We start from the raw sequence: 27405 nt of genomic DNA, 5'->3' as shown, positions 1-27405 counted from the left end.
GCCACATCAGAAATAGTATTGGCAAGTATACCTTCCTTAGGGTCTTAATTCCTGCTCCTAGACGGTTAGGGGACTGAGGGTTGGTTCATGATTAATCTTAAGAGCTCTTTCAGAAACTTAGTAAACTTCTTATCTGAATCAGTTCTTTTTGTGGTGTAAGTCCCAGAAAATGTCTGTTTATTTGCTTTTCGTTCTCATAACTCTCTCTCTCAATTTAATGGTAGTTTACTAGAACTATACCCTGACAGCCTTTATTCTGAGTCCTTTTATTCAATTAAAAGAATGTACCAGACGCTTCATCTTGATTTTTGCCCATAGGGAATTTATTTGGTCAAAAGATTTAACTGGGAATTTCTCCCTCAAAGCCTTTTCAATATTATCTTTTGCTTTTGGGGGATGGAAGTTTTGTTTTTTTTCCAACCTTGCAAGACTCTGAATTCTGGACGCTCTTCATTCTTTTTCATTCTTGTTTGCAAACCTGCCGACTCCTTCCCGAGTTCATCTCTTTCTTGTGTTACCTTGCCAAATGCAGTCACTACCATCCAACACACACCACTAACGTTCTGGTTCGCATTCTTTTCCTCTAGAGCTCTTGTCCTTCTAGGTACAATATCTGCCTCTTAAATTATTTCAGGCAATAATTTTACCAAATGTTTTGCTATTGCATAATGTGGGTCATCATTTATCTATCCTACAATTTCATTGTCATCACAGCCTTCTGGCTGACCTCTGTTGACAATGCCACTGTTTTAGCCTTTTGCTATGGTAGAACCTCACTTCTAGGTATCAGTTTCTATATCCACATTATACACTGTTAGATTTGGCTGCATATTTTGATTAGATTCACCTGTTTTTAGTGAATATAAAAACTCTTGAAGGTTGGATTTATAAAACTAAATGTGTATGTATAACTATCTAGCTTCAACAATCTTATGTCATTATCTTCTTGGTTAATATATGTGTGTTTGCTTTCTTTCCATAATAAGATTTTAAACTCATTAATGTAGAGGCTATAACAGAATAGTCTATTACCTATAATAGCCCCAGTAAACATGTAGTACGGCTTCCAGCATATGGTCAGGCATTAAAAAGTCTTGCTAACTTGGATGTTTGACCAGCTATAATATTTTACCTCCTGTGAGGTTCTGTGTAATTCATTCTTGGAACTTCAGAGTCTCTTTCTGTGGGCTCTTGAATTGTGTGTGGAGTGTCCTAGATGTCAGTGTGTTGAATGATGGCTCCACTTGCATTATGGAAACGCTTAAAGCTGGCAACAGGTTGGGCCATCCGTGGTACAGGGCCAGGTAGTGAAAGTCTACTACCATCATCAGGTATGTGCTCACCATATATTCATTATTGTGTCCCCAGTATTAGCACTTGATTTACAGTATAAAAGTGTTCAGTAAATGTTAGATGAAATAACGATCTGAATCTGTTGATTCAGCTCAAACTTGGTAAAAGCTGATTACTAGTTTGACATCTGATAAGTTAGTTATTTTTACCTTGATAGGAGAAAACGCTGTCACCACTGGATGTAAAATGTCCATGTTGCTTCCTTGTTACACAAAAGGCCATTCTCCCCAGCAATCCAGAAAACTCTCTTGTATTAAATTAAGCACTATTAATTCAAGGTGATCTACTCGTTCCTTCTTTCAAGAGAGCTGGTGTATGCTATGCATTAAAGTGTGGCTCTGAATAGGTGAGAGACCACTGAAGAAAGTGAGTGACTCAACCACTCAATTTAATATGCTTTTACAGGCCTATTGCACATATTGCTTTGGTAGCATGAGTGATAGATGAAAACATGGCTCTTGATTTCATGGTGGTAGCTTCACTGAGTATATGGAAGGGCATATCTGGTGAGGTCTTAAAAATTCTCTACAAGATGGACTTCAGGGTTTCAGTCTAGCTAGAAGGGATTGGGTAGTGGACTTGTCTTGAATCTGGGCATGCATAAAAATATACTGCTTTAGTTTAGGTCATGTATTTGGGGCTATATATTTAGAGAAGGAGGCTGGTGGAAATTATTGGGGAAACTATAGTTACCCCAAGTCAAGAAAGACCCCAGAGACTCATCATAAAACATATAAACAAGTGCAAGATAAACTAAATATGAGCACGGAGGTAATGTGGAAGAGTATGATGCCTGAAAGATAATTCAAGGAAGTATTCATAAGGATACTTCTGATTGTTCCAGAGGAGAGGTGCAGAGAAGACTCCACAGGTGTGGAGAGTAGAAACATGGATGAAAGGCCCACGATCACAGAATTTTGATCAAATATGGAGGGTCTCCCAATGAACCCAAGAGCTGCGTTCTCTTCATTTCCTTCACTTAAAGAAAATGGAGAGAAGTTGTTCAAACATGTGATAGATGGAAATAACTTTGTCTTCCTAGAATGTGCCTTGCCTTTTTAAAAATGCATGAGTAATTTTACCTAATCTTAGTGGAGATACAAAAAAGCAAGTTACCGTTATTTCAGAAATCTCTGTGTATTTCTAAGGTACAATGCCTGACATATAGTATTTGCTTAATAAATATTTATTGACCTGAACTTAACTAAGACAAATTAACTTTTAGTAGGTTGTTTAAAATTACACATCAGAGCATTTAAAAGCTCTACTTGCTAATCCATTTTGGTTAAAAAAAAACAAAAACAACATCATCAATCAGAAATAGCCAAGATAGTGGGCACTATATGTTTTATGAATAATGATTATTTAAAGCATCAGTAGGAGTCTAACCATGGGGTTAAAATAGAATTAGTTTAGGTTGACTACAAGACTCCTGGGGGTATAATTTTGGAATAGTTCATTGATGTCTTTCATTTCTCTGGTTTTGTTTTCCATTCATAAAACATTGCTAGAGAGAGGCCTCTCATTTAATACCAAGGCTCCTCTAAGGATGACTTATCTCCCACTTAAATCATGGTTCATATTACATGACTGGAAAGTAGAACATACAGTGCGTGACAAAAGTTCTTAGCCATTTGTAGAAGAATATAAAAGATCATGACAGCAATTTGTAACTTGATTCATTTCTGTTGTAAATTAGTTAAGATTTTTGCTGTGATTTGAGGGCAATGGGGGTGGAAGTGGGGGAGAAGAAAAGAAAGCCTTCGTCCTTTTTCCGTCAACCCTTTTTAGGGTACCCCTTTGATTCCCCCTCAGGAAGTGGAATAGAAAAAAAAAAGACTATACTCGTCAGTAACTCTGGGGCAACCACATCTTAAGACGGTAAACAGGTCAGTTAAAACAAGGACAGTGATTGCTATAAAACCAACAGGTACACTCATTGACACCACCCAGGCATACACAGGGTGACACATACACTGAAAGAGCAACCAGAGCAAAGCAACAACGACCATCCTGCATAACACAGCCATGGTGAGTAGTAATAATTTCTCTTTAGGTAGGTCATCTCTAGGATTTCAGGAAAAACAGATTTCTGAGGAATTAGGCTTGATTGGCACCGTTTTGGAGGTCATTTCTTTAAAAAATAAAGCTGACTTTAATTTTGACCCCTGCTGGTAGAAAAAAAGAAAAGAAAATAGCTAGAAGTTATAATGAGGTGCAAAATATAGGGTTTTACCCAATGGCTTTTGCACAGTTGGTGTTAGCTTGCTTAGATCTTGGTGTCACAAACGGCATGCAAGCTCTCCTGTGGCCACCATTATAGAGTTAGCTTGGTTTAAAACTCTAATCTCGTGTGGGAGCTTACGAGCCTTTTAGGATATGCACGTACGTATTTTAACCAAGGATGTTGGGGCCTCAAGTGGTTTCATGATTCTGTCAAGACTAAAGGTAGAGAAGGAGTGCCCTGGACGGAGGCGGTGAATCCACCCAGTGATGAACTCTGCACAGCACCTAGAGGAGGGAAATTTACCGTGTCTCTGACAGCTGATTATTTTTGCCTGGTTTTGTTCCTCTTGGAGGAGAGAGAGATGTGAGTGTGATGGAAACCTACCTCCTTTGCATCTAGTATCTTGCCTGGCACTAGTCAGGTAAGACCTGGGAAGGATTTAATACAGAGGAGCATGAAAACAATGCTTGGGAAATCACTCATAATCTTCTTTTTTTTAAAATTTAAATAACCCTCTTTTTTTCTGTTTATAAGCCATGCAACTTAAAAAAGCTTGGATTTTAGTAAAAAAGTCATGGCACATGGTGAGGATAATACTGTGTTATATTTACATGTTGTTTTAAATATGATAAGAAATGCAACAAAGTGCAGCATTTCGGGGCACAGGCTTTGGAGTCAGACCTGGCTCCACCACTTACTAAATGTGGGATTTGGGGTAAGTTACTTAACCACACTGTGCATTATTATTCCCCTTATCAGTATAGGGGAATACTAATGGTATCTCCCTCATAGGATTTTGGCGGGGAGATTAATTGATATTATAAATGACTAAATCTCTACTCTGAAACAGCAGATCTATGCATACGTAGTTTTTAGTTAACCCGGCCATTTTAATGTAACAACCAATAAGGATAGAGAAAGCATTCAATAAGTGTTCTATACTAATATTAATAATATTATTATTTTTTACCTCTGAGACTCTCATCAACCGAGTGAAGTAGGTTGGGAACTACTTTCCCCGTTATACAGATGAGCAACAGATCGATTAAGTTCAGAGATTCAACATCACAGGGTACTGTATGCACAAGAACTGGGACATGAATCTAGGTTTCCTGGCTCCAAGGACAACATTCTTCTCCTCGAATGGCTCAGAGGCAAGACTTCTGAGCCTCTCAGAGAAGAAGTGTTATATATATAATTCTGAAGAACCAGCAAGAGCCTTAGCAGAGCCCCTGCTCTGTATTGCATAACCACTAAAACCTACCGTTTCAGATCAAGAGCTTCGTGGAGCAAACTAGACAGATTTGCAGATATAATCTGATTTCCTAATAAAGGGTCATGTGACCTACAATGCTCATACAATTCCGACGCAGCTGTCACATTGCTTAAAATGCTTGGTTCCTCCAATGGGGCAGGAGGAACTCACAGACGACACATCTGTGAGCTGAAACATCTGTGAGTGGCTATATGTTGCTAATAATAATACAGATCTTCAACAGCAATAGCTCTGGCCACTGACACCTAGGTTTGGGTCACCAGATTGGTATTAAGAGGCTGGCGAACCCAACCAAGTTATTTGTTGCCTCTCAGACACAACTTCGCACCTGTCTAATCAGGATAATTAATACTAACATGACGTACCCCACAAAGCAGTTGTGAGCATGCAGTGGGTAAAGAGATGTGAAAGTGTTTTCTAAAATGCTCTAAGAATATAAGCGTATGGAATAACGATGTACTAGAAGCATGGCAATTCTTGCTAACTCAGACAATCTCAATGTACGAGGACTTTAAAGCTTTGGTAATGAAAATTAAAAAGGACTTAGTGACTATGATACAGAAAAAAAACACATAAAGGCGGGATTTATGTAAGAAACCTAAGGAAGTGATTGATGGGCTTGGGAAGCTATCTAAGAACACTCTTGTCTAAGCAGGCATCCTTTTACTTTTTAAAACTACATAGTGCTATATCTGGACAGAAGGTGCACGAGGGCAAATTTCACATCTTTCCTGCCCATTGTGTATCATCAACACCATGTCGACTTAATACTAGTCACCTGCACTGAATATTTACCACATGCTGGCCCTGCACGTTAGGCTTTAAATGGGTCATAAAGCATTTAATCTTCACGTTTCCTGGTGGAGGAAACTGAGTCGCAGCTAGTGGGAGTCCTGGAACTGAGTTATGGACCCAGGACGTCTGACTCCAGGGTCCATGTCCTGAATCACCACACTATAGAGATGAGAGAGAGTTGTTGAATGAATGAATGATTGTGTGACGTGAAAGGAGATGACTGCTGATTATCTGGAGACAAATCAGCCTCATTCAGGCTTATCTGAGTCAATACTGCTTTCAACTTCTTTTTCATATCAGCTACCTTGATACAGCAAGTTGACACCATAACCTTTTTGTTTACTCTTATTATTTCTTGCCTCCAGCATCCGCAAAATATAAAACAGGAAGTCCTTTTAACCAACATGTCTAATTGCCTTTCCTACCTTACTTAAATCATGAAAGGGTGAACAACACTGAGCCCAGAGAATGAAAGCAATTCAGCTTTAGTTCTTGATCTGCATTATTTTGAGAGTTAGTGATGGGCCTTGTTCATCCCCAGTGAGGGTCAGTGGTGATGGTGGGGGGAGCAAAGCACTCTCATGACAAAGGGAAGATGGAGAAAATTCTAGGTCTTCACAGAGCACTTTCTTTGTGCATTCCTGTAACACCAGATACACCAATATTTCAACGTAAGTATAAAAAAATATATGTTCTAGAATTCAAGAGAAGTAGTTCCCATAGTCTCTGGTGTTATGCATATTAGTGCCCCTGTTTCTTTCAATTAGCATGGATAATTGGAACTTTGCTATCCCTGCTTTTGAAAGTGCTTTTCTTAACATGTTAAGCTTAACTATAGTGTTCATTTAATTGTATTGTTTTGTTGATTTATTTACTCATCCACTTTTTCATTTATCCAGAAAGTATTTATGGGACACCCATTCTGTGACACGTTCTGCTGCATGAACTTGCAATCTAATAGGTGTAGATCTGACACGAGCACAAATACTGCATTTCCAGACAATAAAGAAATGCTGCTTGAGTGCTAGACAGTAAAACCTTTCTGATTTAAGGATAATTAACCTACTTCTAATTGAACTACTTTAGGGACCGTTCTGGAGGAGACCACATACTGAGGGGCCCTGATGGAAGGGTAGTGTTTGGAGAGAGAAAGGTGAGCAGTGTATTCTAAGGGTAGGAATGGCCAGGAGGAAAGGTTTTGTGAATGATTCATGGACTATGAGGTTGGAAATAAGGGTAAGAGCTATCATTTAGTAAGCCTCTATTTTTGTTAGACAGATTTATAGGCGCTTTACATAGAACATTTCATTTAATCCTGTGAATATTATTATAAAGCGAGTATGATAATCCGGTTGGAAAGAAGAAACCGGAGGCTCAGTGAGGAGGTCAGTCCCAGATCCTGATATTTGTCTGTGTCACTGGTTAGGAGCTGTCGTACTGTGGAGGGCTCAGTCACTACGTTCGGTACCCTGACACTTTCATGTATGGCCATTCCCATTTCTAGGTGAGGATCTGAGGTTCCGAGAGAGGACCGGATCCCATTAAGGACCGGGAATGCTGAGTTCAGCGAAAGCATGAGATACGTCTTGCCAGAAAGTGACACCAGAGTCCCTAACCAGCTGCAACCTCCTCTATTTTCCAGGTCAAGTTCCTGCTGCTGTTGATACTGGGGCTCATTCCCCTGCGGGAGGGGGCAGCTCAGATAACCCCCAAAGCAGAGGATGCTGCCCCTTGCCCTCCTCTGGAGAACAATAGCATAAGGGTTGACATTCGCATCCTCCATCAAAACCAGGGTGTTCCCATTTCACACGACTTCCAGAACCGCTCCAGCTCCCCCTGGGATTACAAGTAAGTGCAAAGGAAAGGGATCTTCACATTTGCTTTTTGAAAAAATATGTTATTCGGTTGGTGCAAAAGTAATTGCGGTTTTTGCAATTATTTTTAACTTTTAAACTGCAATTACTTTTGCACCAACCTAATAATTTATTCTAATTGTAGAAAATTTAAAAAAAAAAAAAAAGAAAGAAACACTGAAAGCCCTCACATTTCCTCTTAACAGAAATCTCATTTTACCTGGGAGCTCACATTTTTCTTGCTGTTTTGGGCTAGGTCTTCCCAAGTGGTCGAAGGTCTTACTCTTTATTATGTATTTATTATTATGTCTTACTATTTATTCTGCTTCATGCAACCCTGGATTGGACTTGACAGACTTTCTGTGTTAGAAGAGAGGGCTTTTTAGAACAGCTCACATAATCATCTCTGTATGGGACTAAGGTGGGAACCAGGAAAGCCAGGTTTAAGAGATTCCCTCAGATTTGCTAGGTCTTAAGGAGTGAGAGGAGGGCAGAGTGGAGGGGAAAGGCCTGTTGGGGAAGTGGGATGCTAGGTAGCAATGTTCAGGGTGCAGTCCTGTGACTTTGTCTTATGTGTAGGTTCTTGGACTATCACGCACTCATCTATAGTCTCCAAATATAAGTATAAAAACGATTCCAGGGACAATTAGAAGTGCTCTGGCACTGCCTGCATTGCATCCCACATGAAAGGAGTGTGTATGGTGGTTAGCTGGCAGGATTGGCTGGGCTGCCTTTACCTCCTGGCACAGGGGTTATCGAGGGGGAAACAGAGAAAGCACTGGATTCACAAACCCCTGGGGCTTTGGGTTTTGGGTTTTTTTGTTTGTTTTGTTTTGTTTTTTTTCCCCCAAGCAGCAGGCATCGTAGACTGTATACTGGGAGACCTACTAGTGATTTTACTCTCTAAGCAAAGGATGAATAATAATTACAATAGTAACAATGTAAAGAAAAATGAAGTAAAAGTTCTAACATTTATTGAATGCCAACATGGTACAGTGTGGCGTTTCATATGCATTTGTATCATTGAATGTTCTCAACAATCTTGAGAGAGGTGTATGACAATCTCCATTTTATAGTCGAAGAGACTGAGTTTTAGGGAGTTAAGCACCGGCCAGAGGGTGGTGTATGAATCCAAGCTCTCTGTTCCAAAGCCTGAGTGACAGCCCTGAATTTCTCAGAACGACCTCCCTGTAGGCGAGCGCTCCTTTGTCCTTCTTCCCCACTCTTGTCTCACCATCTGCTTTTGCCTGCCCCTCCTGCAGCATCACCCGGGACCCGCACCGGTTCCCCTCTGAGATTGCAGAGGCCCAGTGCAGTCACTCAGGCTGCATCAATGCCGAGGGGAAGGAAGACAGTTCCATGAACTCCGTTCCCGTCCAGCAAGAGTTTCTGGTCCTCCGGAGGGAGTCCGAGGGCTGCTCTCCTTCCTTCTGGCTGGAGAAAGTGAGGGTGACTGTTGGCTGCACCTGCGTCACCCCCATCGTCCGCTATGTGCGTGGCCTGAACGCGGCACATCAACTCAGCTGAAGAAGCTGTAGAAATGCCACTCCTCATCCAGCACTCTGCAACAAGTCCTGTGTGGTCCCCCATTCTCTCCACGTTCACAGGACTCTTAATGAGGTCTGCATGGAATTCTCAAAGCACTGTATTAGACGTAGTATTAACTTTCTGGGGTGCTTCCAAACCCTAACATAGTCCTGAGATGTTCTAATGTTCCAATGTCCCAACTCCCTGAAAATGGATGGAGGAGAATGAAGGAGCCCTTTGTCCACTGTCTACGTGCTGCGATGACCACCATGCAATCACACGTGATGACCAACCATGGAGTCACTGTGATACAGTGCCATTCCCTGGGAGTTTCGTTGGTAAAATGGGCCTCTCTTCCACATGCATGGAAATGCAGAAAATATACCCGCAATTTAAGAGTATGTGGGAGGGGCTGTGTAGGATGGGGTGGGAACGATGGGGATAAAGATTTAACACATATGTTTGTTGAGCATTTGCTAAATATAGATGAGGTTGGCCCAATATTTATTTTGTAAGGAAACTGTTCACGTATTTATGATGTACTGCTTATATAGAATTTTAGGAGAAAATTAATATATCAAGTACTGATCTAATAAAGCATTACTGATTAAACAATACTTTAGGTGTTCATCTCAGCTTGTGCTCACCGACCTTGTAGCCCTAAATGTTTTGAGATTCTATATACCTGTCATTTGTTTTTCATATTTTCTCATCAAAGTGCTAGTGGTAGAATTATTTTATTATTATTATTTTTTCTGTGATCTTGGTGATAATACTTTCCCCCCAGCTTTATTGAGGTACAATTAATTGATAAATAACACGGTGTATGTTTAAGGTATACAGTGTGATGATTTGATACACAAATATACTGCAAAATGAGTATACAATAAGTTACCCCTGACATAGTTACCTTTTTTTCTGTAGTGAGAACATTTAAAATCTATTCTCTTAGCCAATTTCAACTATACAACACAGCACTGTTATGTATAGTCAGTATGCGGTACATTAGGTCCCCCGAACTTATTCGTCTTATAACTGAAAATTTGTACCTTTTCTCCAACATCTCCCCATTTCTCTCATCCCCCACCCCTGGCAACTGCCAATCTAGTCTCTGTTTATATGAGCTGGAGACTTATTTTATTATTCATACTTCTTGGTGGTTACATGGACAGTTAAGGAAAATGGTGCAAATAGAACTTATGTTCCCTGGTAACTCTTTACTGAACCATTTTCCCAGCTACGTTATTTTACAAAGTGAATATTTTTTGGCCACTGTGCTAGCCAGTAGAGGTACAAAGAAAATGCATATAGAAGGGCCACAGGAATGGCAATGGCCATGTACAGAGCCCCTGGTCATCAGTGACGGTGGTCACTTCGCATCTTCCTCATTCTGACTGGTTGTCCTTCATCCATCTCTCATCCTTCTTGGGGACACAGAAGTTTCCAGATTCTGGTCTCCGTGACACTCAGAGATGCTGTTATCCCTCTCTTGCCCAGATATGGCACAGCACATGTTCTCCTTTACTGCTACCGTACAACTGGTTCAGATATCTGCATTGCTGCTGCCTTCCGGGACCCAGGGTGGAAGTGGGGCGGGCGTTCTTACTCCTCTATGCAACTTGCCTTGAGGATGGGCTAGTGGCAGGAGCCTGGCACCCATTTTTAACTCTTTAGTGTGGGAAACTTTTGTCTAGTTTATTGATGGGGGTGGGGATGGAGTAGTTTGCTAGGCTGGCTCTTCATCTCTCTGTTTCAGAATCTTTCGTTTATGGTAGAAACATTGATGTTTGTACTTAAAATGTTCAGGCTCTTGAAATAAAAAAAAAATGTTTTCTCTCATAGCTATCAGCTTCATAAGTTTTCTATGAATCTCACAAGTCTTTCCTGGTGCTCAAAATTGTATAATGGGTCTTCCTGTTGCTCTTCTCTTCATTTTGGCATAATAGCCCTACCTTGAGTGTAATATATATAAAAAGCGCCTGAGTGGTGGGAGAGGTATAGCGATGAAGGAAAACGCAGAGGAAAAAGAATTATACCTCTGAGTGTATCAAGATATTAATCTGCTACCATGTACACATGTAATTTCAAAACAGTGTGCTAGGTACTACTATAATGAAGGTATGAAATGTTAAGAAAATACAGAGGATAGGTCACCAGGAAATTTCAGAGAGGACGGGACTTTTGCACTGAGATGGCTATGAGTTGCTCTAGAGGAAAATGGGGTAAGGGCATTCCGAGCAAAGAGAGAAGTATAAACAAAAGCAATAGAGGCACACAAGAACTTGGTGTGTTAGGGGACAGCAAGTAGTCCGTGTGCCCAGAAGTGTGTGGGCATGGGTTCAAGTGGGGATATATAATAAATAGTTGTTTTTATTTTTTAAAGATTTTTATTATAAATATAGTTAGCATACAATATTATATTAGGTTCAGGTGTACACAATAGTTATTGAACATTTATATACCTAAAGAAGGGATCACAATGATAAGCCCAGCAACCATCTGACAACATACTACAATATCACAATATTATTGACTATATTCCCTATGCTGTACATTACATCCCCGTGACTTATTTGTTTTATATCTGGAAATTTGAACCTCTTTTTCCCCTTCAGCATTCCCCTTTCTTTTAATTTTTCAATAACAGTTGACATTCAATATTATTTTATATTAATTTCAGGTGTACAGCATATGGTTAGACATTTATAACATTTAAGAAGTGATCTCCCTGACTAGTCTAGTACCCACCTGGCACTATACATAGTTATTATCATATTATTGATTTATTCGCTTTTTTACTTTACATCCCCATGACTATTTTGTAACTACCAATTTGTATTTCATAATCCCTTCACACTGTTCACCCTGTCCCTCAACCCTCATCTATCACCCTGATGAATCTAGTACTTATCTGACACCATATGTAGTAATTACTGTATTATTGACAATAATCCTTATTCTATACTTTACATCTCCATGAATACTTTGTAACAACCAATTTGTACTTCTTAATCCTATCCCCTTTTTTACCCATCCCCTCATCTCCCCCCAGTTTGGCAACCATCAAATTGTTCTCTGTATCTATGAGTCTATTTCTGTTTTGTTTGTTTATTTTGGTCATTTTGTTCTTTAGATTCCACATATAAGTGAAATCACATTGCATCTATCGTCATTGCATCTATCGTCACTGTCTGACATACTCCACTCAGAACAATACCCTCCAGGTCCATACATTCCACTGCAGATGGCATGAACCCATTCCCTTCCACAGAGCAACATTCCCTTATATCTATGAACCACCTCCTCTTTATCCATTCTTCCATCAATGACCCCCAGGCCGGCTCCACATCTTGGCCATTGTAAATAATGCTGCAATGAACATATAGATGCATCTGTCCCCTCGAAGTAGCATTTTGGGTTTCTTTGGTTAAATACCTAGAAGTGGGATTATTGGTTCCTTCTTAGTCTCTTGTTATAGCCTTTCTTTTAAAGTCTATTTTGTCTGATATAAGTATTGCTTATATTTTTGTTTGTTTCCATTTTCATGAAATATCTTTTTCTATCCCTTTACTTTCAGTCTGTGTGTGTCTCAATCTGAAGTAAGGTTCTTGGAGGTGGCATATGTAAGGATTTTGTTTTCTTATCTATTCAGCTCCCCTATGTTTTTTTTTTTAAAGTTTGCATTTCTTTAGTGCTTACTTTTTTTTTTTTTTTTTTTTAAGATTTTATTGGGGAAGGGGAACAGGACTTTATTGGGGAACAGTGTGTACTTCCAGGACTTTCTTTCCAAGTCAAGTTGTTGTCCTTTCAATCTTAGTTGTGGAGGGTGCCATTCAGCTTCAAGTTGTTGTCCTTTCAGTCTTAGTTGTCCACCATCCCTTGTGGGACTCGAGGAATTGAACCGGCAACCTTGTGGTTGAGAAAATGCGCTCCAACCAACTGAGCCATCTAGGAGGCAGCTCAGCTCAAGGTGCCGTGTTCAATCTTAGTTGCAGGGCGTGGAGCCCACCATCCCTTGTAGGACTCGAGGAATTGAACTGGCAACCTTGTGGTTGAGAGCCCACTGGCCCATGTGGGAATCGAATCGGCAGCCTTCAGAGTCAGGAGCATGGAGCTCCAACCACCTGAGCTACCGGGCTGGGGCCCCCCCCCTCATGTTTTTGATTGGAGCATTTAAACCACTTACATTAAAGCAATTGTTGATAGATATGTAGTTACTGCCATTTTATTATTCGTGTTTTTTTTTAATCTTTTTTCTCCCCATCTTGCAGACGTCCCTCTAACATTCCTTGTAATACTGGTTGGGTGGTGATGAACTCCTTTAGCTTTTTCTTGTCTGGGAAGCTCCTTATCTGTCCTTCAATTTTAAATGATAGCCTTGCTGGGTAGAGTACCCTTGGTTCTTGTAGTTCATCACCTCGAATATTCTATGCCTGTCTTTTCTAGCCTACAAAGTTTCTGTTGGGAAATCAGCTGACGGTCTTGTGAAAACTGCCTTATAGGTAATTGTTTTTCTCTTGCTGCTTTTAGGATTCTCTCTTTGTCTTTAGCCTTTGCCATTTTTATTATAATGTGTCTTGGTTTGGGCCTATTTGGTTCATCCTGTTTGGGATTCTTTGTGCTTCCTGGACTGTATGTCTATTTCCTGCACCAGGTTAGAAAAGTTTTCGGTCATTATTTCTTCAAATAGATTCTCAATCCCTTGACTTCTCTCTTCTCCTTCTGGTACCCCTATGATGCAAATGTTGTTATGCTTATGTTCACCCAGATGTCTCATAAACTCTCCTCATTTTTTTTTTGGATTCTTTTTTCATTTTGCTGTTCTGATTGAGTATTTTCTGCTACCTTGTCTTCCAAATCACTGATTCGAATCTCTGCTTCATGTAGTCTGCTGGTGATTCCTTCTAGTGCATTCTTCATTTCAGTTATTGTATTCTGCACTTGTGACTGGTTCTTTTTTATGGTTTCTATGTCCTTTTTTTTGTGTGTATGCTTGCAATCTCTTTGCTAAAGTTCTCACTAAGTTCCTTGAGCATCCTTATGACCATTATTTTGAATTCTGTATCTGGGAGGTTGCTTACCTCCATTTTGTTTAATTCTTTTTCTGGAATTTCCTCCTGTTCTTTCATTTGGGATATGTTTCTTTGTTTCTTCATTTTGGCTGCCTCTCTGTGTTTGTTTCTATGTATTAGGTAGGGCTGCTATGTCTCTCAGTGTTGCCAGGTGGCCTTATGTAGTAGGGGTCTTGTGGCCCCAGTGGCATAGTCTCCCTGGTCACCTGAGTTAGTTCCTCTAGGCGTGTGCTTTGTGTGAGATGTGTGTGCCCTCCTGTTATAGTTGAGCATTGATTGCTGTTGACATGTCAGTGGGTGGTTTTGACTCTCAGGCTGATTAACTGTGGGGTTTGGTCATGTCCATAGCTTATGCACTGCTATGCAGGGAGCTTACCCCAGGGAGCAGGATTCACCCCAGTGGGCTCTGGTGCCTGTTAAGATTGCCCTTTTTGTGTGCTGCTTATGGGGCCAATTGGACAGTGCTCTGCTGTGGTCTAAAACCAACCTCCAAGAATGTTAGTTCTGGGGCCTCTTGGGAGGGGCTCCAGTGCAGGCCCAGGTCACCCACTGCCTGTGACCAGCCGGGGGCTACCTGGTAGGAGCTACAAAATGATCTACAGGTGGTTGCCACCTGTACTGTACCTGGAGGTATGTGGGAGATGCCACGCTGCGAACCAAGAACAGATGCCACGAGTACCGGGCCTGCGGTAGCTCTGCAAAAAGCCAGGACACTCTGAGGCCTGCTGTCACCTGCTGGCTCCCATAAGGTTCAACCGCTGATAAAGTCTCCAGGGTTATACAAGTTGGGTGAGATAGGGTCTCAGTGAGTCAGCAGGGTGGAGCAGTGGAGCTCACTAAGCCAATCAGATTCAGGTTTGGCCTGTGGAGGCGGGCTCAACACAGGAAAGATGGCTCCCCCTGCCAGCTGCTGCATAGGAGAAGCATCCTACACAGGGTAAATGGAGATTGTCCCTCCAGTCCTCTCCCTGAAGTTACACAACTCAGTTTCTCCCCATCTGTCTCTGATGCCTCCAGAGTCAGCATCCCTCTGCCGGAGCCCAGGGTAAGTGCCTGTGTGGGCCCTTTAAGAGCGTGTCTGGGTTTCCTGCAGCCTTTTGTTCCACCCCCACAGTCGGTCAGTCGGAATCCCCACTGGTTTTAACAGCCAGATGTTGGGGGGCTCCTCTTCCCGGCACTAGTACTCTGGGCTGGGGAGCCTGGTTTGAGGGGCTGGAGTTCCTTGCTCCTCCGGGGGAACCACTGTGGCTGAGATATCTCTCCTGATTTTTTAACCACCACACGTGGGTGAAACCAGCCCATTTCGTGTCTCTGCCCCTCTTTCCAGTCTCGATATGGCTTCTTATTTATATCCTTAGTTATAAAACTTCTGTTCAGCTAGACTTCAAATGGTTCTCTAGGCTGGTTTTTCTACAATTTAGTTGTAATTTTGATGTGTTAATGGGATGAGGCAAGCACAGCATTTATCTACTTTGCCACCTGGGATCGCTGAATAAGTAATTCTTAAAAGAATGATGGAATAAGTGAATGAATAAGTTAACATGGCAGTAGGCAAATGGCCCACTTGTGGATGGTTTTGTATGCTCTATTACAGATGTGAGAGGAGCACAGCTGTATTTCATAAGATAATTTTGGTATAGTATGCAAAAGAGGTTGGAAACCTGAAGGTCCCTTAGGAGATCAGAGAGAAGGCAATTCCTCTCCTATGGTAGATTCACATTGCTAGAGCTGGATGGGCCCCATGTAGATCATCTGCTCAACTTTTCTCATTTGCAGATGAGGCCCAGATGGATTAGGTAATTTGTTTAAGGTCACTTGGGTAGTTAGTGGCAGAAACAGGTTCACTGACTCCAAGTTCATGACTTTTCATGTTGGTTTTGTTCCCAATAAGCACCCATTTCAGTCATTTCTCTGTGGCTTGGGCTGGGCCAGGGCCCAGGTACAGAAGTACCACCACAGCCCACATCTCTAAACACGTGTACATGGTGCTCCCTAGAGTTTGGAGCCCTGAGTTACAGCTCCCCTTCCCTGCCTGAGTAGAGGGCTGGCTCTTTCAGGAAACTGGAGGTCCTATCCTGCTCACAAGGTGGCACACTGCTCCCATTTGTTCCAGTATTCCTTACCATAGGTCACAAGGAAATAAATAATTAATTTTATGGGGAAATCTATCTTTTTCAGCAGCCACTTGAGATACTGCTAAGGCAGAATAAGCAGGCTGTTTTTTACCTCTTGTGCCCAGTTTTCTGGGAGTCAGCAGTCCGTTGTTTTGACTGTAGGAGAAATGGTCTAAGTTGAGTGGTTCAGGCATTCAAATACAGTATCACCATTCTAATACACAGACAGAGGAACTTGCCCTCCCACATGGAAACCTGAAAGCATATAGCCTTTTCTTTTGATACCCAGTTCTTATTTATGAAGGCTTGGCTGAGGGGGAAAAACTTCCTCTCTCTCTTTCTCCCTCCCTCCTCTTCTCAAATCTGGATAAAAGTCACCTATATTTTTAATGCTGCATGGGAGAAATTTTACTTGTAATTTACAGTGAGAAAAATGATTATTAAATTGGTTTGTCTTTTTTATTCTACTGTGAGAGATTAAAAAAAATAATATTTAGATAGCTCTTGGTTTTGAATCTTGGTTCTACCATTTTCTGGTTGTATGAATTTAGGCAACTTAGTCCTGAGTGAGACTCAGATTCCTTGTATGTTAAATGGGGGATAATATCTATTTTAAAGAGCAGTGTAATGTAATTGAAATAAAAAATGTAAAAGACCATATAGTTCCCAGGAAATGGTAGCCACTTAGTAACTTATAGTTATTATCCTGAGACACAGAACTTATGTTTTCCATTTTTCTCAGCCCTAAGAAACTCACAAACAACTTTTATACCTAAAAAACATCGCTATAATATTCCTCATGGTTATTAAATTTACACTCTCTATTTACTTTCCACATACACATGTATATACAGTAGTCCCCCACCCCCTTATCCACGGTTTCCCTTTCTGTGTTTTTCGTTACCTGTGGTCTACTGCAGTCCAGAATATCAGATGGAAAATGCAGAAGCAAACAATTCCTAAGTTTTAAATGGACCCCCCTCTGAGTAACATGATGAAATCTTGCGCCATCCCTTGCCCTTGTGAGAGGTAAATCATCACTTTGCTCAGTGTCTCCGCACAGTAGATGCTCCCCTCCCAGTAGTCACGCAGTCGCCATCTTGGTTCTCAGACCAACTGCTGTGGTATTGTAGTGCTTGTATTCAAATAACCCTTACTGTACTTAATGATGGCCCCACAGTGCAAGTCAGATAGGCTAAAGAGAAGCTGCAAAGTGCTTCCTTTAAGTCAAAAGGCAAGGACAGTACAATAAGATATTTTGAGAGAGAGAGAGAGAGAGAAAGAGAGAGAGAGAGAGCGCACATTCACATAACTTTTATTACAGTATATTATTATATTGTTCTATTTTATTTGTAGTATTGTTAATCTTTTACTGTGCCTAATTTATAAATTAAACTTTATCATAGGTATGTATGTGTAGGAAAAAACATAGTATATGTAGGGTTTGGTGCTATCCATGGTTTCAGGCATCCATTATGAGTCTTGGAATGTATACTCTACGGATAAGGATGGGGGCTACTGTAATGTAAGGTAATTTAAACAAAAGATCTATATATTGTCAGTATGTTATTGTATAGATGTTTTGTTTAAATCATCTTAAATTGATTCGAAGACAGTAAAAGAAGCTATAGATTTAATATAGTGTAAAAAACCCCCTTGGGTCCAAATGTTCACTATAGCCTATTCCACTGATATAAATTGGAAGACAAGCAATTTTGGTTCAGTAAGTCGCAGAGCTTGTACATGTTCAGCTGGATTACCTTCAAGGTACAAAGGAACACACATTTTCTCAAACACTGAGACATACTTTTTTCGCACCCTGTTTGGTGCCAAGGAGAGGATCATTTAAAAAAAGATAATTTCTGAACCTAATGAGCTCCAAGCCTTGTTTGTTCATTTCCATGTATCATAAAAGACTACAAAAAAATCATTCCTTCTTTTTAAAAAGAGTAGCTGGGAAAACAGAATTCCTTCAGGTAGTGAGTGAAATCAGATGTGGGGTATTGGCCCGATAGCTGTGGGGAGAAACCTTTATGGATGGAGGATTTTCCTTCACGTATTTCTTGTATTTGTGGATCTGATAATTCAGGAGGTTATGACTTACCAAGTCATAATTCTTCATCTTCTTATATTTGCAATAGGATTAAATTGCATTTACAGCAGATCCTACTTTTTATGTCTGGAGTATTAATGTGGCCTAGGGAGCTAAACTAAATAACAATTCCATTGAGGGTTGTAAAAAATAATAAAAGTGATAGCAATAACAGCAGCTGATACATACGGACTGTCGGCTATGTGTGTCAGGCACTGTGCTGTTTTATCTGCATCATAGTCTTTACAAGAGTGGCATGAGTTTGGAAATATTATTGTCTCTGTTTTACAGATAAGGGAAATGAGGAATTATCACTTGCCCAAGGTCACAAGAATTAGTAAATATTAACCTCAAGGTTTATACTCTGGTCTGTTATGCTACAGACCTTCTATTGCCTGATCATCTAATCAGTTCATTTACTTAAATGTGGATAATTAGAAAGCTGGAGGTTTTTCAGGATTAACTCTTAATATACAAAAAGCACTGGAAATCCACTACTTGCTGCCCTTCCAGAAATACACCTCTGTTTATCAGTAGCAGGTACATGACCTTGGTCTTCTAATTTCACAGGAGGGGCTATGTGATGGGTGTGCTTTAAAAATTGTGACCTACTGCTGGCTCACTAGCAGCTATTTACAATCAGGTCACTGATTCTGTGACTTTGCTTAGTAGTGAAGAGAAAATATTTTGATACTAAGATTAAAAAAAAAAAAGAGTGACCCTGATTTGGGCATGGTGTTCTTGCCTGCAAAATGGTTATCTCTTCTCTTAAATTGTACAAACGTCATAGCGATATCAAAGGTCATCACATCATGACTAAGCATGTGGATGACGGAGCCAGACGCCAAGTTAAAATGCCGAGTCTGGCACTTACTAGCTGCACCAATTAGAAATGACCTTGGGCAAGTCACCTAACTGCTCTTTTTTCTATTGAAAAATGGGGATGATAACAGCACGTACTTCACATAGTTGTTGAGAGGCTAGAATAATATATCTAAGGCTCTTAGAATAGTACTGGGCCTGGTAAGTATATTATCCAGTGTGTTAAAAAAGAGAAAAGTCATCCATTATCCTACCACAATAACATAATGTTTAATATTTTTCTTTTTCTTCTGCTCACCTGTCTCTTGCTTTATAAGGCTGTAATCACAACACATATGCAATTTATATTTGGAAACTTTTTATTTAATATTATATGTTGTACATTTTCTGTTTCCATATAGTGTTCACAATGATTTTTAGTGACTATGTACTAATCTTTCAAGTTTATGAACCAGAATTTATTGAGTTACTTCTTTATTTTTAGACCTTTAACTATTTCTACTTATAAAACATAGATAATGCTTGTATCTGGTTTAATTACTTTTTAATTGTGAACTATATAAAGTAGACAGAAGAGTTTTTATCTTTATAGACGTACAGTTGTCTTCCATATTAAAATTCTCACTGTATGTGATTTCCTATCTATAGTCTACCTTGGACAAGTTACTCAGTAACTCTGACCCTCAGTTTTCTCAACTATAAAATGAGGGTGATAATAACATTTGCCTTATAGGGTTGTGGTGTGGATTAAATACGTAATAACTGGAATTGCATTAGGGAAGTTTCAAGTTCTAACTAGTTGGTGCTAGTCTTATTCACTAGTTTGATACGCCACCTTAGGTAGGGCCTATGGATAAATGCTCTCACCTTTTAAATCTTGTTTTCAAAGTCACATAAATCAATGCATTAGACAAAGATGGATTTCTGAGTTGTTCTGGGGTTGTGGCTGTTACAAAACTCAGAGACTTCCTACTGCCCTGGCTTACCTCTGTGGTTTCCTTACATGTTGTCTGTAGTGAAACACCACAGCTCTTTGCATGGCCTAAAGGAAAGGACCAGACCTTGTTTATAGTGGTGACAAGAGCAGAAGCCATGTAACCATTTCCCACAACCACATTCTCATGACTTTGACAGAAACCAGATTTGGGAGGCCCAGCTTTGGATGGGCTGCGTTGTGCTGAGTGCTGGAGTAGGATCTGCGTGCGACTGGTCTCCTCAGATGGGACACCATGCTCATGGAAAACTCTTAAAATACTTGACCAGCAGGAAGGCATTTCCAGAAGTCCTAGTCATCTGCTGATTCCACACTCCTTGGTTTACAACATCTAAGAGAAAAACACCCAGATTTTCCACAGACCACTTGTCAAATGCCTGATTGCCTTCTGTGGTCACCTCAAACCCCAAGTGGGATCCATTAAGAAAGCAAGGTTTGCTTCTGCCACTTGCTTTTTGACTGTGTCTACATATGGGATACCAAACTTCCGGTTACTATATTTAAAAATACATAGGAAATAGAATTAAGTTTAAAAAAAACATATCTTGTAGATCTACAAGTATGTTGCTTAGTTTTTGAAATCTACTAAGTACTATGATTGGGGGTTAAGCATTTAGATGAATTGAAGTTCTTGTGGTTTGAGAGCGTGTTTACTGGGCAGATAAATGATTTAATTACTCCTGCTGTAAAGAAAGTGAATACCAAGGGACTCCCCGTTATTCTCATTAGTACTAGAACCCATTTGTTGAAAGCTAATCCTTGTTGAATGGTTACAATAGGATAGACACTCTTCTAACTTATATGCATTCACTCATCCAATTGTCATGTATCTCTGTGATTTATGATTTATAAACTAGTGTTGTTGTACAGATGAGAAAAATTGAGGCACAGAGTAAGTTAGTACCTTTTACAAGAGTCATCTGATGGTAGTCTCCTGCCTTCTGTCACTAAGCTACATTGCCTCTCTGTAGGCGATCCACCAGGATTCACTTGCCTATACTGGAATCTCTAAACCATGAACTCTTCTCTGAAGACCAATTTCTCAGTGAATGGCCAGCAAGAACACATTGATTTCAATATTTGCTTAGTCCTCTAATTGTTTAAATTTTATGGAAAGCTCACTGGAAATGTAACCAATAGGCCCTTGACTTTGCCAGCGTCCACAAATGACTCTAATGTAATAGCTTTCATCCTGCTTCTGTTCTTTACCAGGCTCCCTCCCCCACTGGTTTCTAGAAGTCTCCGAGCCACATCCTTATTTTCCTCCAATTTTTCTTGAGGTTTTTCACTACATTGGTCAACTCTCTGGTTTTCAACAACCAATCCCTGTCCCATTCAGCCATCTGCAGGTGGAGGCCTGTTACCTTCTATCAGGCTCTATGATTTCTAAAGCTAGGTCACCAAAGGTTATGCAGCTTCCACCTGGTTCTCTCAGGATGCTCATTCTAGGGGAAGCAACTGCCACGCAAGAAGTTCGACTACCCTGAGAATGCCATGCTGGAAAGGCCACATGTAGGTGCTCTGGTTGAGAAGTCTAGATGAGCTCTCAGTCAATAGCCAGTATGAACTGCCAGGCAAGTGAGGGAGCCATCTTGGACACTCAGCCCATTTGAGACTTCATTTGAATGTATCTTCAATTAACATCTGACTGCAACCTCATGAGTAGGACTGGCTACAAAATTTGTGGGGCCTAATGAAAAAATTACACCATGTAATTCTTGGTTAAAAAATTATTAAGAATGTCAAGCAGAGCATTAAAGCAGCATGGGACCATTAAGTACAGGACCATATGAAACTGCTCAAGCTGTACATACATGAAGCTAGACTGCTCATGAGAGTCCAAGAGAGAACTGCCCAGCTCAGCTATCCCCCAATTTTTGTGATCAAAATAAAAAGATTGTTTTATTTTTTCCAGTTTTGTTGCGATGTAATTAACATATAACATTGCATAAATTTAAGGTGTACGACATAATGGTTTTGATATATGTACATAGTGCAAAGTGATTACCACAATAAGTTAACGTCCATTATCTCACATGCACGTAGTTAGAAAAATTTTTTTTCTTGTGACTAGAACTTTTAAGTTTTACTCTCTTAGCAACTTTCAAATATGCAATAGAGTATTGTTAACTATAGTCAACATGCTGTGCATCACATCACCAGGACTCATTTATTTTATAATTGGAAGTTTGTATCTTTTGACACCCTTCATCCATTTTGCCCCCACCCCCATGCCTCGCCTCTGGCAACCCCACCAATTTGTCTGTTCTGGTGTGTGTGTGTGTGTGTGTGTGTGTGTGTGAGTGTTTTATTGTGCTTCCATTCTGTTTTTTAAATAATTTTTTAATTTTTCAATTACAGTTGGCAGACAATATTTTATTTGTTTTAAGGGTATACATAGTGATTAGACATTTGTATAACTTAAGAGGTGATTGCCTCAATAAATCTAGTACCCATCAGACACTATACATAGTTATCACAATATTATTGACTATATTCCTTACGCTATACTTGACATCCCCATGACTGTTTTGTAACTACAAATTTGTACTTCTTAATCCCTTCCCCTTTTTCACCCATCCCCTCAAACCCCCTCTCATTTGGAAATTCACAATATGTTCTCTGTATTTATGAGTTTGTTTTTGTTTTGTTTGTTCCTTTATTTTGTTCTTTAGATTCTACATATAAGTGAAGTCATATGACATTTATCTTTCTCTCTCTGATTTACTCCACTCAGTATAATACCCTCTAGGTCCAGCCATGCTGTTTCAGATGGCAAGATTTCATTCTTTTTTATGGCCAAGTAATATTTTATTGTATATATGTGCCACCTTTTCTTTATCCATTTATCCACTGATGGACACTCAGGTTGCCTTCATATCTTGGCCATTGTAACTAATGCTGCAATGAACATATGGATGCACAGTCCCTTTGAAGTAGTGTTTTGGGTTTCTTCAGATAAGTTCCCAGAAGTGGGATTACTAGTGGGTCCTACTTTGTCTCTTGTTATAGTTTTTGTTTTAAAGTCCATTTTGTCTGGTATAAGTATTTCTACTACAGCTTTTTGTTTGTTTCCATTTTTATGAAATATCTTTTTCTATCCCTTTGTTTTCAGTCTGTGTGTATCTTTCGATCTGACATGAATCTCTTGTAGATAGCCTATGTAAGAGCCTTGTTTTCTTATCCATTCAGTCACCCTATCTTTTTAAAAAATATATAAAAATATAGCTAACACAATATTATATTAGTTTCAGATGTATACCATAGTTATTCAACATTTATATACCTAAAGAAGTGATTACTATGATAAGTCCAGCAACCATCTGACACTGTACCACGCTATCAAAATACTATTGATTATATTACTTATGCTGTATATTACATCAGGTGCACAGTATAGTGGTTAGACATTTATATAATTTAAGAAGTGACCCCCCTAACTAGTCTAGTACCCACCTGGCACTATACATAGTTATTACCATATTATTGCTCTATGCTTTATTTTACATCCCATTGACTATTTGTAACTTCCAATTTGTATTTCTTAATCCCTTCACATTTTCCACCCCACTCCAAATCCCTCTCCCATCTATCGCCCCTATAGATTTAATACCCATCTGACACCATACATAGTTATTACAATATTATTGACTATAGTCCTTATGCTACATCCTACATCCCCATGAATACTGTGTAACAACCAATTTGTACTTCTTAATCCTGTCCCCTTTTTCACCCACCACCTATCTGGCAAAAATCAAAATGTTCTTTATATCTATGAGTCTGTTTCTGTTTTATTTGTTTATTTTGTTCCTTAGATTCTACATATAAGCGAAATCACATTGCATCTATCGTCACTGTCTGACATACTCCACTCAGCACAATACCTTCCAGGTCCATCCAAGTCATTGCAGATGGCAAGAGCCCATTCGCTTCTTAATCCCTTTTCCTTTTCACCCACCTCCTCTTCTCTCCTCCCATTAGGCAACCATCAAAATGTTCTCTGTATCTATTTCTTTCTGTTTCATTTGTTTGTTTATTTTGTTCTTTAGATTCCACGTATAAGTGAAATTATATGACTTTTGTTTTTTGTTGTCTGACTTACTACACTCACCATAATACTCTCTAAGTCCATCCATGTTGTCACAGATAACAAGATTTCCTTCTTTCTAATGGCTGAGTAATATTCCATTGTACATATGTACCATCTTTTCTTTATCCATTCATCCATTCAGGGACACCCAAGTTGCCCTCATATATTGGCTATTGTAAATAATGTTGCAATGAATGTATGGAGGAACATGTCACCTCAAAGTAGCATTTTGGGTTTCTTTGGATAAACACCCAGAAGTTGGATTACTGGATCCTTCTTTGTCTCTTGTTACAGCCTTTGTTTTAAAGTTTGTTTTGTCTGATAGAAGTATTGTTACCCCAGCTTCTTTTTGTTTGTTTCCATTTTCATGAAATAACTTTTTCTATCCCTTTACTTTCGGTGTGTGTGTCTTTCAATCTGAAGTGAGTCTCTTGTAGGAAGCACATGTAAGTAAGCGTTTTGTTTTCTTATCCATTCAGCCACCTTATATTTTTGATTGGAGCATTTAATCCACTTAAAAAGCAATTGTTGGTAGATATGTAGTTATTTCATTTTATTATTCATATTTTTTATCTCCCTCATCTTACAGAAGTCCCTCCAACATTCCTTGTAATACTGATTAGATGGTGATGAACTCCTTTAGCTTTTTCTTGTCTGAGAAGCTCTTTATCTGTCCTTTGATTCTCAATGATAGCTTTGCTGGGTGGAGCAATCTCAGTTGTAGGTCTTCGCTTTTTATCACTTTGAATATTTCCTGCAAATCCCCGTGGCCTGCAAGGTTTCTGTTGAGAAATCAGCTCACAGTCTTTTTCTTTTCTTTTTATTAAATTTATTGGGGTGACAATTGTTAGTAAAATTACATAGATTTCAGGTGTACAATTCTGTATTACATCATCTATAAATCCCATTGTGTGTTCATCACCCAGAGTCAGTTCTCCTTCCATCACCATATATTTGATTATTTGATACCCCTTAACTTCATCTCCCACCCCCCACCCCCCACTCCCCACCCCCGCTCACAGTCTTATGGGAGCTCCATTGTAGGTAACTAACTGCTTTTCTCTTGCTGCTTTTAAGATTCTTTTTTTTTTTTTGTCTTTTACCTTTGAAATTGTAATTATGATGTGTCTTTGTGTGGGCCTCTTTGGGTTCACGTTGCTTGGGACTCTGTGCTTCCTGGGCTTGAATATCCACTTGCTTTACCATGTTAGGAGTGTTTTCTGTCATTATTTCTTAAAATAGGTTTTCAATTCCTTGCTCTCTCCCTTCTTCTGGTACCCCTATAATGGATAATTCTGCCACAGCCTGTGTTATCCAGAGCCACCAGAAATAAGCTGCAAAACATTCTGCAAATGGACACCACATGCACTGGGCTTGGAGGTGCCTGGGAGAAGCTAAGCTGAGAACTGAAGTTGGCTGCCATCAGTGCTGGGTTTGGGGCTGCTTAGAAGAGGTATGGGGCATACCAAGGACAGATGCTGCTTATTTGGGATTTGTGAACCTTTGAGAAGTTTTAGTAAAGTCCTCAGCTTGAGCCAAAATTGGCCATTTCTATGGAAAAGCTACTGGAAGCAGCTAGGGTGGGCCCACAAGTTGGGTGGGGTGGGGTCTCAGGGAATCCCTATAGTGTGGCGGATGGTCTTAGCTAGGTTCATGGAGACTTAGATATGGTGGCCTCCTGTGTCTGCACGCTGGGAAAACGGAGTGCTCAACAAATGAACAATGGTTTCTTCCAGCACTCCTGTTTGGGAAAAAGTTGCTCCTCTAGCCCTCATCCTGCAGTCAGACAACCCATTTCCTCCACATATGTCCTTGGCACCTTTCAAGCTGGGGGCCCAGCGCTGGAGCTCAGAGTGAGTGAGTCTGTTAGCAAACAAATCCATGTACAGACCCTTTAACAGTAGCGTCTCAGATTCTAGCTGCCCTCTGTCTCACTCAGTTTCAATCTCCATTGGTTTTTACAGCCAGAAGTTGTAGAACTTCCCATCACTAGAACCCTGGGCTAGGGAGCCTGGTGTGGGGCTGGGACTCCTGGCTCCTCAGGTGGGAACTCTGCAGCGGAGATATCCCTCCTGATTTTTAACTGCCACATGCAGGTGGGGGCAGCCCTATTTGTTTCTCAGTCCCTCCTACCAGTTACACTGTGGCTTCTCTGTATATTCTTAGTTGTGGGACTTTTGTTCAGGTGATTCTCAGTGATGGTTGTTCTGTAGTTTAGGTGTAATTTTCATGTAATCACAAAAGGAGGCAGGTGCAATGTTTTCTTACTCCATTGTCTTGACCCTTGAGCTTGGGTGTTTTAACTTACTTTGTTTTTTTTCATTGGGGAAGGGGAACAGGACTTTATTGGGGAACAGTGTGTACTTTCAGGACTTTTTTCCAAGTCAAGTTGTTGTCTTTTCAATCTTAGTTGTGGAGGGTGACGTTCAGCTTCAAATTGTTGTCCTCCCAGTCTTAGTTGTGGAGGGTGCAGCTCAGCTCCAGGTCCAGTTGCCATTGCTAGTTGCAGGGGGCACAGACCACCATCCCTTGTGGGAGTAGAACCAGCAACCTTGTGGTTGAGAAGACGTGCTCCAACCAACTGAGCCATCTGGGAGCTCAGCGGCAGCTCAGCTCAAGGTGCCATGTTCAATCTTAGTTGCAGGGGGCAGAGCCCACCATCCCTTGTGGGAGTGGAGAGATTGAATTGTCAACCTTGTGGTTGAGAGCCCACTGGCCCATGTGGGAATCAAACCGGCAGCTTTCGGAGTTAGGAGAATGGAGTGCTAACTGCTTGAGCCACCAGGCCGGCCCCATTTCTTTTCTTTTCTTTTTTTTTCATTTTAGATTCCACATGTAAGTGAGATCAGATGGTAGTTTTGTCTTTCTTTCTCTGACTTATTCCACTCAGCATAATGTCCTCAAGGTTTATCCATGTTGTTACAAATGGCAGGATTTCCTTATTTTTTGTGGCTGAATAATATTCATATATATATATGCTATTCATATATATGATATTTTCTGCATCTATACATCTGTCAATGGTCAATTAAATTGTTTCCATATCTTGGTTGTTATAAATAATGCTGCAGTGAACATGGATATACAGATATCTCTTCTAGATAGTGATTTTGTTTCTTTCAGATATACCCAGAAGTGGAATTGCTGGATCATATGCTAGTTTTATTTTTAATTTTTTGAGAAACTT

General features: G+C 40.1%; 1 protein-coding gene across 1 annotated transcript; it reads left to right on the top strand.

Moving 5' to 3' along the window:
- Positions 1-6991: 6991 nt before the first annotated feature.
- On the top strand, positions 6992-9031 carry IL17F (interleukin 17F). Its single transcript, XM_019734601.2, has 3 exons — positions 6992-7036; positions 7294-7499; positions 8767-9031. Exons 1-3 carry the CDS (start codon positions 6992-6994, stop codon positions 9029-9031), a joined length of 516 nt encoding a protein of 171 aa, XP_019590160.2.
- Positions 9032-27405: the final 18374 nt, after the last annotated feature.

Source organism: Rhinolophus sinicus, linkage group LG05 (assembly GCF_036562045.2).
Source record: "Rhinolophus sinicus isolate RSC01 linkage group LG05, ASM3656204v1, whole genome shotgun sequence".
Taxonomy (NCBI): Eukaryota; Metazoa; Chordata; class Mammalia; order Chiroptera; family Rhinolophidae; genus Rhinolophus; species Rhinolophus sinicus.
This window is presented reverse-complemented; position numbering and strand designations above follow the sequence as displayed.

Bases quoted from the DNA above. Each gene is read 5' to 3' on its own strand.
- IL17F (XM_019734601.2), top strand. From the start codon at position 6,992: ATGATAATCCGGTTGGAAAGAAGAAACCGGAGGCTCAGTGAGGAG. The intron at 7,037-7,293 runs GTCAGTCCCAGA...TCTATTTTCCAG, and splicing joins ACCGGAGGCTCAGTGAGGAG to GTCAAGTTCCTGCTGCTGTT. The intron at 7,500-8,766 runs GTAAGTGCAAAG...CCCCTCCTGCAG, and splicing joins AGCTCCCCCTGGGATTACAA to CATCACCCGGGACCCGCACC.